Source organism: Diospyros lotus, chromosome 3 (assembly GCF_014633365.1).
Source record: "Diospyros lotus cultivar Yz01 chromosome 3, ASM1463336v1, whole genome shotgun sequence".
Taxonomy (NCBI): domain Eukaryota; kingdom Viridiplantae; phylum Streptophyta; class Magnoliopsida; order Ericales; family Ebenaceae; genus Diospyros; species Diospyros lotus.
In genome coordinates this window covers 19,726,349-19,740,420 of record NC_068340.1, presented here as the reverse complement: position 1 = coordinate 19,740,420, position 14,072 = coordinate 19,726,349, and the positions used below count along the sequence as shown (strand labels likewise).

Sequence of the window (14,072 nt, the reverse complement as noted above, 5' to 3'; positions counted from 1 at the left end):
TGTAGGGAGTCTTCGGATGGCTTCTGAGAGTCTTTGGGGGCCTTGCACCCAAAAAGTCTTCGAATGACTAGTCTTCCGAAATGTCTTCGAATGGGTGGCACTGGAAGGATCTGCGGCATAGAATCAATTAAAAGGCATGCGAGGATCTTCCCCACGCGGGCCCTCCAATACCTAAGTCATACAATGATGCCATGAAGTAAAAGTATGAATGTATGTATGTATGTGCGTATGTGACATGCTCCGGATGGGAGTCTTTCGATGAGTTGTCTCCCGAAGGGTTTTGTGTGATCTAGAGTCTAAGTCTTCGGGTCCTCAGTCTATGTGTGAGAAAGAGAGCCAAGAAGGTTCAAAAAGGTCCGAAAAGAATCCCTTTATCGTGAAATAGATGAGTATTTATAGACATTTGGTGGTGGGATCCACGTGACATGTGGCATGTTGATGTGAGTTTCATGACTCTTCGAGAAAAATGCATTGGATGAAGTTGGAAGGTCTGGAGGTATTTTCAAGGTCAGAGTCCCCCATGAGTATCCTCCAGATGGGTCTGAAGACTTTTCGGAGTCATCGAATGACTTAGACCCGGGAGACTCTGAATAAGTCTTGGGCCTTGGGGATCCTCCAGAGGTTCTAGGAGATTCTTGCTTGGAAAACTCTTTAAGATCATCTGAGTCTTTGGCCTATTTAAAATATTTATATGAATTTTAAAATTTTTAGATTTAATTTTTCTAGGACACCCATAGCAATTTTAATAAAAAAAAAATTACGTATCTAGAAACCTAAAAAGAAATGGGCAAGCATAAGAAACTTAAGTTGCCCTTTTAGTCAATGAGATGTGTCCCTCTGAGCCACAATTGTCTCCCAATGTATGTATTGGTAGGATTAGAGCTTCACCAACCGTTGTTGCAAGTGGCTTTGGCTTTATATTTTATTTGTCCTCAGGACTTCACATCTTCTTCCATTTCTTTTTAATATGTTATGTCTTTCAAGGTTCCAACCCATATTCATCAAATGGCTCGAGAATGCCCCCACTATCTAGCTTGTGCATAATGGTGCAGATCAAGAGTTGAAATGTTTTCTTGGAAATTACATAAATGGCCCAATATGAAGCAAGATGACTCTTCATTGTTATGGGGGAGTCCCTTTCTAGAAAACTACTTATCCATGTTTCTCATAAATGATGATTGCATCTCATAATTGTACCACAACTCAACAAAGAAAAGAAAAGGCATTAATGCAGGCCTGGCCAGTGTCTCAAGTTTATACATATTATTCTCTATATATGCATGCTGAAAATATTAAAATAAAAATATATCTATTTTTTATCTCATTAATAGTGCAAAAGTTTACTACATATATATATATATATATATCCTTCAGTTTCAGGTCACTATATATATCATGTTTATGTCTCCTAAAGATCATAACCAAAAATTTGAATATGAGAAAGGGGTGAGTATACTACTAGATAATAGTTACTACATTAATGCTGATTTCTTCTTAAATTATGAAGTTTTTACAATAAAGGTGAACATAATTTCTTATTTACATATGCAGGCATAGCATTAATTAATTTTTTGTTTTCTCTGAGATATAAATAATTCAAATTAAGTGCTAAATCAGCTCTCTCAAGCTTTGAATCTTTTTAATGATTTGGAATTCAAGTTAGCATCTCAAGTGACAATGAAGATTAGCCATGGAGAGACACAGAAAAGGGCAATTAATGGAGCTGACGCGCATAAGTGAATTTGTGCCACTTTTTTTGGGTTAGGTTTGAAAGATGAGATAATCAAACCAAAAGCAATATTGCGCACTTTCTCCATATGCCTGTGTAATCCATTCGATGGCATTAGAGAATTGGGTGGGGGGGGAAGAGGCTGTCCAGCTTGTGGTTGTAAGTAGTTGAAGAGTCCTTTAAATCATTTCTACTAGACCTTTCAAATAATAGTTTAATGAAGATGATCATCAGCAGCTCAAACCAAGAGATTAATCATTATTGAAAGTGTGGCCAATCAATTAGAAAATAAGAGAGCTTTGGCCCTTCAATGGTGATTAATTAATGGGATACTCCAGTTTCCCCAGATATGTGTCGATTCATTATTGGTGAACATTTAAAAAAAAAAAAAAAGAAAGAAAGAAAGAGACTGGTGTGTTGGGCACATTGATGATGATGGGTTGCAAGTTTGGCAACACTGTGTATTTATGATTGTACTAGGTAGCATATGAATGTGACAAATCCTCTCATAAAGAGATGTCCTATACTTAACCTAAGAAACTAAATTTAAAAAAAAAAAAAAAACTTTCTCAATCACTTGCCATGTCGCATTAAGTCACAATTTTTTTTAAAAAAAAAAAAAGGTGAATCAAATTATATAGCAATTTTTTTTAAAAAGAGAGGAGATTTATATCATTAAAAATTTGAGATTTATGTCATAATGGAGCAATTTTATCAATTTCCCTATTTTATCAATTTCCCAAATAGAAATGTTTAAATTTTTTACATCTATGACATATCAAGGCAATTCTATTATTGTGCCGAATTGAATAATCTCCTTGAGGTATATTAAAATCTTTTCCTTTTCCTTTTTTTTTATTGATTGTTATTGGTTGAAAGATTGATACACAAGAAGGCCCCAAGCCAATTAGTCAAGCCCACATGGGGCAAATTCACTCAGAGATGCTCAAGCTTAGAGTAACTCTAATAAAAAAAATGACTAAATTATTAAATGAGATCGACCAACCATCCTTGTAATAGTTGGGGTTCACGTAGAAACGTATTGTCCAGTTCAGATCTCAATCAATTCCGACTTAGTTTTATCGCTCTAGGATTTAATTTCAAAATACGTGTCACCATGTAAAACACTTTCCGCACTAGTTCTCTCTTTGTATGGTCAATGTGAGATTCGCCTAGTTATCAAGAAGAACAAACTAAACTACCCAAAGAACAAAGAACACAAAAAACTATAGAACCCAAACAAAAAGGCAATAACAATCAAGAAGAAATAACAAAAAATCCCTAACCTTGGGAAGCTCCTCAATGATGAAACAACAAAATATTACCCTGATATAGATGAGGGTGAGCCAAGAAATGATAGCCAACCCAAGCAACCCAGTATATACCCTGAGTGTCAGCATAGATCACTAGATGATGGGGTAAAGATCACATAAGAACGCTCAGTGAGGGCTCATGATCTCATGATCAAGGGCTAAGGGGTTGGCAATTAAATCTCATGTAGAGCAGCAAACTCAAAATGTACAAACGCCTTCCAAGAACCCATGAACGTGCCGCTACTTGAAGGCCGATGGTGTTTGCAGAACACGGGTGCCTCAACAGTAGTGAGGTGCGTGATGCTTCAAGCAAGAGAGGGAAGGAGGAAAGAGATGGGGCAAGGGAAGTGTGGAAATCTTAGGTAAAAGAAGTCAATTGGAAAAGAGCAATTGGGGAAAATCAATTAGTGGAAGATCATATGGGGACAAAACGATCGAGGAAGAAAAGATCGATTGGGGAAGGGAGAAAATTGATTGAAAATTAACCACCGTGATGCAAATGATTAAAACCCTACAACAGAGAAGCCATGGGGCACCCAATGGCGGCAAGTTAAGCTCAATTCCTATACAATAAAGATTTTATTAAGTTGTAAAAACCCCTACAAAAATGGAGAAATTTTCTCTTAATATTCATAAGGATTACTGTTGAGATTGTTTTCCCTTTCCATTCTAGGGTTTTTCTAATAGTGGAATGTGTTATACGTTGCCATGGCTCATCGCCCTCCCTCCCCCCTCCCCAATGATTGTTTCTGGTGAATTCCTTTCCTCAGACCCTCCTAATGTTGATCATCACCTCATCGCCTACATGGTCTCATTATTCTTGGTCCACACACACACAAACGTTGCTTGCATCTATGCTATCACCCTTGTTCTTACACACACGTGTTCCTTCACCTTGTTTTTCAACCATCTTCTATGGTCGTTCCGACCTTCGTTGTCTTCATCATTGTTCTTTATCTTCATCCTTATTCTTTGTTCCATCTCCATTCACTCTCCATAGAGCCTCATGCACCCTTATCCCTTGATACCCAAGGTCTCACTTTAACTTCAATTTTGTTATATTTGGCTCGAGTATGATCGATGAATCAACCATGAGATCACCAAAAATAAAAAATAAATAAAATCTTCATCCTTAAGTTTTCTCAACCCCAAATCGAAATAACATCACAACCAAACAAGAAAGCTCATGCCCTATAATTAACATCAATGCTGCAGCTTGATGTTTTTATTGGCCTTATTCTCTTAGCAAGTATAATCTATCCAACTCATTCATTTCCCATATGGTTTAATGATTTCTTCATCTTGCTATGAGTATTTAATCATAGCCTCTCATCGAGAGTGTAAAGACCTTCATAGATTATTTTCATCCCTTTTTAGGAACCTTAAGTATAGCCATTCAACATATATTACATTTTTCATGGACTACCATACTGATTTCCATGTATACTGTTATTTAACTCTGCCTCCATATTTGGTTGTTGAGGGCGATCGTTGAACTCCTAAATAATATACTGATCTGATCTCCATGTATTTAAATAGTATTGTCTAGGTGTTATTTCGATCTTCGAGCTTTTGGTCTAGTTTGAGGATTTTTAGTTTTAATATTTTTTATCTTATTTGCAATTCCAATAATTTGATTTTTGTAAGACCACCGGCTAGGTAGCTAAGCTGCGTTACTTTAATGTTTTTACTTAGAAAAAAAAATTATTAAGATTTAAAGAAGAGGAGAAATACGCAGAACAATAAACATTAGTAGACATGACTAGACAAAACTCAGAAGAGCCTATGCATTAAAATTTAAAATCTTGTAAAAATGATAATGAAAGTAAACAACACCTAAACGAAAAACATTGATGGATTATTCAAATTAGCTTTTAGCCTTCCAAACAATATCAAACAACTTTGCGTGTGAATTACTATGTACTATTCCAAAATACATCATCCCCCACTATATATTTGTATATATGACAAGACAAATATGAATGATAAATAGCACTGCCACGGGGAGCATAAAAATGGCCTTAACTACAATTAAAAGAGCAGAGAGACCGATGTAACCACCTGGGGTTGGCCTGTAACACTAATTAATTCCAGCCTCATAAAAATGAAGGAGAAGAGACCAAAAATGGCGAATGGAGAAGGAGAATGGAGGAGAGGAGGATGAGCTTATCCTCTTTGAGCCAATCACAATGAGCTTCGTGACCTCACAACAGACATTTACAAGAAAATAATAGACAAAGGGAAAGAAAGAAAGAAAGAAAAGAAAAGAAAAGAAAGTTTGTGTGGTTGTTTGGGTGGGGAAGAAAGTGGAGACACAGCCCCATATGGTATTGTTTTGTAAGACGGAGAGAGAAGAAACAAATAAGATGGCCATGAAATGATGGGAGCTTAAAGGCTCTTAAAAAGAGGCTTTTGGAGATGTGGTGACCAGTGGTCGTGTGGAATTTCCATGAGTAGAATTAATGCGGAGAAAGCAGAGGCGTTTTTAACTTAAATTTATTAATTAATTTAAACATGGAAACAGTACTATACTGTCTCTCTTTACACGCAATTTTGATGAGACCTGCAGCTTGGCCTTCTCTGGTTAATGCAGTGTTAATTAATTAGTTAGTGCTGTGTTTGTTTTGTTTGATGTAATGTTTTTGGTAGTTTATGGGGTAAGACGTAGATATGTGGCATCAAGCAAATTTAGATAATTAATCTTTGTAATAAAGTTGATCTGTATATCTATGTATATTTAGTGAAGTTTTTGCTATAAGTGATGCGTGCATATATATATAAAAAGAAAACAATATTTTCACAATATATAGCTTCTCCATATAATTTATGTTGTTATGCATAGTTATTAACAAAACCATGATTAAGGTTAATTACATATATTTTCAGAGTAGATATATAAATATTATGAAACTTTAATAAAATGAAATTTATGTATGGAAATAAAAGGAAGAGTGGGGAGAGAGAGGGTTGATTGATGGATGTAGGAAGCTAGGCCAAGTATTGGGTTTGAGTTGACAGGTTGTGCAATTGGGTGGCAGGGTGGTGCACAAGCCACCCACGCTCCCTTCGAGTATTAAGGGACCCATTACCCATAAAAAAACAAAACAAAATCTATATGTATATATATATTAAAACGAACTGTGCAAGATTTAATATTTATATATACAGTTGTTGATACATTGTAATGTTCTATAATAGATGAAATTTGAACTATTGAAGAGTTAAAATTACTTGTCTATATCTCTAGATCACTCGTTATAAATTTATAAAAAAAAAAAAAACTATTAAAAATCCTTATAGAAAATAATTTTGATATTTAATTTAGTCACAATTTTTAAAACATAAAGAATAAAGAGGAATTAGTGAGAATAATCAACTCTCTTACTCGTCACAATCTGAATCAAAATGTTTTTAATGAGAATATTTCACTTCTTATACTTCCAAATTTTGTGACATTATCTTTTCTAAATCACTGATTTAATTAAAATTACAAAATGGATGATATTTTTGTGTTTAGGAATGAAATAATTATTTAGGTAAAGAATTTATTTGTCATTTATTATAATTTTCGTATTAATTCACATATTATTTTTGAGATGAGAAGCCATGCGCCCATCAATAATGTAACAATTTTCGTTCTATACCATTACCCTGGGGGGGGGGGGGAAACATCTTATTATATAGCATTTTCATAAAAAGAAATTGTAATTGTTTAGACAGTCAACAATGGTGCACCACGGGATGTACCAATTTGACTTGTAAAATGGGGACGGCAATGGTAAGGGGTTAAATCAGGTCCCCCTCCGTACGTGGCACACTCGTCACTGCCCAAATCCATTTTATAGTTTGCTTTTTCCCCTTTCTAGTCAAATAATAAATCCTTATTTTTGGGCATTATAGTCAATCTAGGAAAAACTTGTAGATTAATATAAAATTACTATGTGATTGAAGAAACACGTTGGATAAATTTATGGTATAAATTTGTCACGTTATAAATTGGGCAAAATTTTTGAGATAAGTATCTTAAAATACGCATCACATAATTAGTCACTATGAACGTTCATTAATGAAAATATAATTATCAATGGAGTCGAGCGCCTATACCTAGGGCTTTGAAAAATAGGAATCTCAAAAAAATCATTGTTTCTGGCCTGAACAATTGGGAAGCTTGGCAAAAACCACCAATCACCACAATCTTAGTCAATAGTTGAGAAATCAAGCACCACAATTTTGTCAATAATTGTTGAAAATGTAGATAAAATTTTCACATGTTTTGGGTGCCCAATAAAGATAACGAAATCCTTCTTGCTCTTGAATGTAATCAATAAAGCATAAGGAAAGTTTTGTCTCAACATCTCCTGGCTTTTAACAATGTCCCATATTAAAGGACTTTGAGTATTACATGTACTCGAGGTATAAACCCAATGAAATGGCAATTTTCTCCATCTCCTTCAAGAGCTCTTCCACAGCCACGACGTCCTTGAACTTGGCCACCACCAGGTGCTTGAACTCTATCGCCATGATTGTCGTTGAACCAATCTATTAAATGGGCAACTATAGGCATGAATGTATACACATTATTGAACGGAAAAAGTGTTATCTACAGTTAGCCTAAATGAAGGCTAGATGCCAACAAGATGCGATCGCCGACAGAGAAAAAGGAGATGGGGTAGACACGCAATCACCAGTCAGGGTTCACGTAGACTCAAGAATGCGGGCGACAAGAGAAAGAAAGAGGGTCATTACCAACGCGATCGTCGGACTGCCTAAAACCCCACCAATCCTTGAGCTAGCCCTGGTTATGAAGATAATTACTAATCAAACGCTATAAACCACATAGTAAAAGTTATGATAATATATGTAATTAACTAGCTTTCAACTATTACTAACCAATTATGTCATATTGCAAAAAGGGTTATTCTTCATCACGGTTGGAGCAAAAAATTGCATCATGGATGATAAGAAATAGTTGCGATCCAAACAGAAGACATGTAATAGACCATGGCCTCAAAATATGGCCGATGAGTAGCAATTTACTAATGCTCATTATCGAGTGAGTTCAACCTCCCAAGTAGTTACTACACCAATTTATAAAGGACCAAATAGATACTTGGAATAGAATAAGCATAGCATAATTTTAAATTCTTTCTTTCTAATTATTCCATCATGATTAAATCTCTAACTTAAACATTGAAGAGTATACCTTATGGTATAAGAAGATAACTTTTTATTTTTGTTGACATGACAAATATTTTGACTGTTAACACATCTCGAAATACTTAGTTCCTACCATCCCAGCCTAAAGAGCAAATTACAAATTTTAGTATCAACAAATCTATATCTCAATTTACCCTTTAAATTAACTAAAATGGTATATAAAACCCTATGTCATTTATTTCACTAAATTTGGGTGTCAATTCGACCACTATGTAATGCCACACAATTAGATATGTTCGCGTAAAATTGACATAGTCCAACTTATTCCAAGGTCAAATTATATTTGAATTCTTAGTGGTGTATCACATCTTGAGTGTTCTTTTTATTTTTTCTTATTTAAAGTTGTTTTAGAAAAATTATACATTAAAGTCTTCTAATTTATACAAAAATTAATTGATAAGAAAAGAAAGTAAACGGATAGGCCCAAATGGATTAACACAAACTCTATAAATTAATGTGCATGATTCATAGGAGACCCACTAATTGAAATCTAGGATTGGTTTCAATTTCAAGCCATGTATGAAGATGGAAGACTATGAACATTCATTCATTCATTCATTCATTCCCCTTTAGCTTAATTAAAGTAGCAACACGAAAACGTTATGAAAGATAAATTAATTAAAAAATAATGAAAGCTCATCATGCTTCTATAGAATTAGTGAAGTCTTGGGATGATGCTGCAATGTGCAGCCTAGCTAGTTTCTTCTTTTTCATTCCTTAGTGGTGGATGACTTTTTGAATTACAATTTGTATTTCCATTGTTCTCTATCTCTTTCATTGTTGAGAATAAATGTCAATGAAGCATATCGATCTCTCTCTCTTCCTTTTCTTGTTCATTTTGTATTGCACGTGAGGAAAGTTTATATGCATGGTGGAGAATCGCCAAAACTACATATACAATATTGACAAATAAATAAATCTAGAATAGAAAGGGTATATATCCCACACACACATGCACATATAGATAGCATCATTCATATTCTTCTTTTCTTTATTTTGTTAGAATTGAATAAATAAAGGGATTATAGAATTAAACATATATATATAGATAGATAGATGAAATTAATATATATATATATTGCTCTTCTCTTTCCTTTTATTTTTCTAACACGATGCAAACCGATGGATGGTATGTATATACGTACCATTGACTTGAGATTCTTAATTATATATATCCAGAGTAGATACGCACAATCTTGATATCTCAATTAAGCATATATATATATATATAGATAGATAGTCTAAAAGATAATTACAAAGAGAGATGTATTCCCGCACTTATCGCACAAAGCTGGAACTTTTGATTCCCAATATGTAAATACGTACAAAAGGGCACAATGTGAGAAAGCTTGATTAGTAGTGGGAAATCACCAAATCAAATTCCATGTGCGGTTGGGTTGCATGCTGCTGCCTCTTACATCCGCCAACACTTTTACAAATGTAAATCCGCCACTTAATTATTTATTATCTTCTTTTGGATCATCAAGTTTATAGTTGGCTGTGACCTCAAGGCAATTAGATGGACACAACAGGCTACTAAAAAAGGTGAATTAATTAATTAGTAATAAACAATGATATTAGCCAACACTTATTTTGTTTTTAATCCGTTCACATTAGTTGAGGCGATAAGATACGCAATCGTGCCTAATTGTTTAATTTGTTAGCATTGAGAGAGAGAGAGAGAGAGAAGCATGCAGTGTATGTGGCGACACATTAACTAATTAATAAACCCAAAGAGAGATAATGCTTGGGAACATGAAAAATGAGTATGAGTATATGGTACGTACGTAGTTTGGCACAAAAAATATAACTAGAATAATGTGTCAAAATTGAGACTTAACAAAGCGATCAATCTACTTGTGCAACAGATGAATAGAACATATGCATCCGAAATCAAGAATTACAATATGAACACAATTAATTTCAAACAAAATTAAATTAAAAGAGAGAGAGAGAGAGAGAGAGAGAAAGCTCATTTTTTTTTTAATTTTTCAACTCTAAATATTATTTTCTGAAATAAAAAATTGTTAAGACATGTTTAACTATAAAATTAGAGTTAAATCAAAATTAAAAAAAAATATTTTCTAAAATTAAACAAGACCTTACTTTTTTAAAAAGAGAAAACTCTTTTCTTTTCTTTTTTTTTTTTTGTACGGGGGGTGGGGGGTTGGGGGTGAGATTGTGATGTGGGACATTTGGTGTTGCTGACACGATTGAAATGGGAAATTAGGGTTCATTCACCAAATCTCATTTAAAAAGTGGGAAAGAAAAGGCAGATGTGTGAGAGTGTAGAAATATGGTCGGTCTTTTGAGGTAGCTTCCATAAAGAAAAACCCTTTGATCAATTTCCACATATGCCATAAAAATTTGGGTCATGGAAAGTAAAATGAAATCATCATCATCATCATATTGTTCCTAAAGTGAGAATATATATATATATATATATTTCTGCTAGCTAGCTACGTACATTCTTTCCCAGAAACTATATCTTTCACTTCACCACCTTTCTTGTTTACGCGTTTCCTGTTCTTCATTTTGCACAGACAAAAAGAAGGTACTCCTCTCCAATATATTCTATTAAACAGTGATATTTCTGCCAAACCAATGTGGTGTGGCTGCAAGATGATATTTCTTCCCTAACGCCTATTTGGTACACGGCAGTCTAAATTAAAAGAGTTTATTTTTCTATTCTTTTAGGGCATTTGACAGTTTAAAAAGAGTTCATTTTCCTATTCTTCTAGGGCTTATATATACAAAACCCTGTTATATTATTCGTGATGTTATCCGACGTAGTCAACATAACAAAATCGTATATATACATATAAATACTTTCTATTGATAAAATTTTTAGGAAAGAATGTGAGTTAATAGATTTGAAAATTATTTGGCAAGCCCTCGATTTTTAAGATTAAGATTAATTTAATGGTAAAGTTAATTAAGCACTTAAGCTGTATTGGGAAATAAAGTTATTATTAATAAGAAAGAAGAATGAATTGAATTACTATTGAGGGAAAAAGGAGATATTTCTTTTATGAAATATCTACTAGTTTAGAATGATGAAACCTAGACTTTGAGAGAGATTATTGGAGATAGCTAGCAATTCTTATAGATATATTATTATGTTTATTGTGGAAAGGGTTTGCATTTTCCTCATGTGTGTAAACAAACCAAACATTTTCCAAAGAACACATCGAGTGAGACAATCTATCAAACCACTGGAGAAGATGAACAAATCAAGCTAGCTACCCATAACCTTGACCCAAAAAAACAAAATTAATTTTAAAAAAGTATACAGTGTTGATGCCTCTAATTGCCTAATATTTCAACTTAGACAGGCAATGGGGAATTGACATGCCTGAAATTTAGGTACTTGATGTTAACTGTTTTGGTGATGATGATATTTGCCACAGTCTTGATGGGTCCATTCCATCTCTTCTAACCCAAATTCTAAAGTGCCCCTTGAGTCATCAAAATTTGGCATTAACAAATTCCTTCTGATTAAACAATTTCTCCCCCTTTTACAACTGACCTACATTTCGTCATCAATCATTAGGTGTTCATTGGCTGAAACAGAGTTTAATATGATTCTAAAAATAGACTATTCCCAAGAATAAATCTTCCAAGATTGACTTTTTACACACCATATCTCATTAATTCTAATTCCCATTCTTCTGCTTCTTCTTCCTCTTCTTCTTCTTCTTCTTCTTCCAAAGCATTCCCCATCCCAATAATTATTCTCCCCACGTCTTAAAACTTATGGTTAGGATTACATCCGATGTTTGATGATTATCCAATACCCATCGCATTATCCACTAATCCATTGGATGCTCCTGGAATGATGAAATACATGTGCATGCACCCATGCATGCCATCATCATCATCATCCTACAATGGCCCATCATCCACATCCCTCATGTTTCATGTTTGCAACTTTTAAACATAATAATAACATAAATGGTTGAGGGCATTTTTATATAACAACAAATGAAAGAATAACATGCTAAAAGTAACAATATGTAATTAAGTAGTTTATTTCATTTTATGAATCATAATAATGATTATAAGATACAATATTTTATAGTTGTATAGACATTATCTATGTTAAGGAGAAATCTTAATAATAATGCCAATATTATTTTTTTTTAATTAATATGTCACATATTTAAACCAAAAATAGCGTCGAAAGAGTAAAAGAGTAATTGCATATAGATAAAATAAATCTGAGTCACCCCTCGTAAAACTAGAAATTTCATGTACTTGGGACACCCTTTTAACATTATCCGCATCATATATATATATATATATATATATTAGTTTTGAGCTCCCGTCAGCACACCTGAGAGTACTACTCTCCACTTTGTTACCCACTAATTTGGCCTTCTCCTCCTATAAAACCCCTCCAGCCCTCATTCTACCATCCCCTGCCATCTCAGAAGAAGACCAATTAAGCTTCCAAACATCATCTCTCTGATATATTATTCATCTCTCTGATATATTATTAGTTCATCAGTATGGTTCCATCAGAATTTGCAGCAATCCAGTACCTGGCTACAGAGTCCCAGTTTCAACCCAACTTTCCCATGATTCAAAGCATCAACACCATCCCATCTTTCAACTTCCAAAATAACAGTTTTCCAAACTATCAGCTCTCCCCTCCTCTACTCCATGACCAGTTCACTCCACAGTCGACTTCCCTCAGCAACTATTCAACCTCAGATGAAGCAGAAGAGCAGCAGCTGAGCGCCATAGACGAGAGGCGTCAGAGAAGGATGATATCGAACCGGGAGTCGGCTCGACGATCGCGCATGCGAAAACAGATGCACCTTGACGAGCTAAGGTCACAGGTGTCGAGGCTTAGAACTGAGAATCACAGCCTCATGGACAGGCTCAACCAGGTGTGTGAGTGCCATGACAAGGTTGTGCAAGAGAATGCCAGGCTCAAGGAGGAGACTTCGGATCTTCGGCAAATGCTCAGTGATCTCCAGATCCCAGTTTCTCACCCAGCTGTGACTCGAGACCTGGAGGAGCTGACCTGCAACACAGCTCATCTCAGAGCTGAATATTCAATCCAGTCCCTGGCCACCATGGCCGCAAATCTGCTTCACTAGACAATAAATTGAACCACTTTTGTTTAGTTAACTTTTAGTGCCTTTGTTAGGGAAGAGTTCTTTTAGACCTTCTCCTTCATGTGGTGTATGATGAGTGAGCGGTACAAGAAGAAATGGTGCAATAACATGCTTTTAACCATGTCATTGTCACAGAATTACATGGTGGTTGGTTAATTAATTTTCATGCCTTCTCACTGAAAATTAGTATGTGAAAATGATATCTACAACAGCCCCTTAGCCATATATATATATATATATATACTTTTCCATGGTGATCATTTTCATAACCCCACTTGCTTCAATCATAAGAAATGAATAGTCCATCAAAGTCACTATATATACATATATATATCCTAACTCGTTAAGTTATGATCATCTTCTCCAACATATATATATATATATATCTATTATACGAACACCTAGCAAGTTTCATTTTTATTAACTGGAGAGATCTCCATTCTTAAGAACTAGCTAGCTAGAGAGGGGAGAAAGTAATACTTGTTTACCGAATGTAACCTCTACGTACGACAATGATACTCAAATCGGAATTTTCACACAATAATGACATGATTTTTTTTTTTTTTCCCAAAGTCAATTCCATTAAGAGTAAGCACTAAAACTGTTCAGACTAACTCTCTGAATGGTACACACCAAACTGAACCATATACTTATAAAGCAATGAACCGAACCTAACAACAAAGAAAA

General features: G+C 34.5%; 1 protein-coding gene across 1 annotated transcript; it reads left to right on the top strand.

Moving 5' to 3' along the window:
• Positions 1 to 12,667: 12,667 nt before the first annotated feature.
• On the top strand, positions 12,668 to 13,582 carry LOC127797844 (basic leucine zipper 43-like). The gene has a single exon (XM_052331004.1). It carries the CDS (start codon positions 12,771 to 12,773, stop codon positions 13,365 to 13,367), a length of 597 nt encoding a protein of 198 aa, XP_052186964.1. The 5' UTR covers positions 12,668 to 12,770; the 3' UTR covers positions 13,368 to 13,582.
• Positions 13,583 to 14,072: the final 490 nt, after the last annotated feature.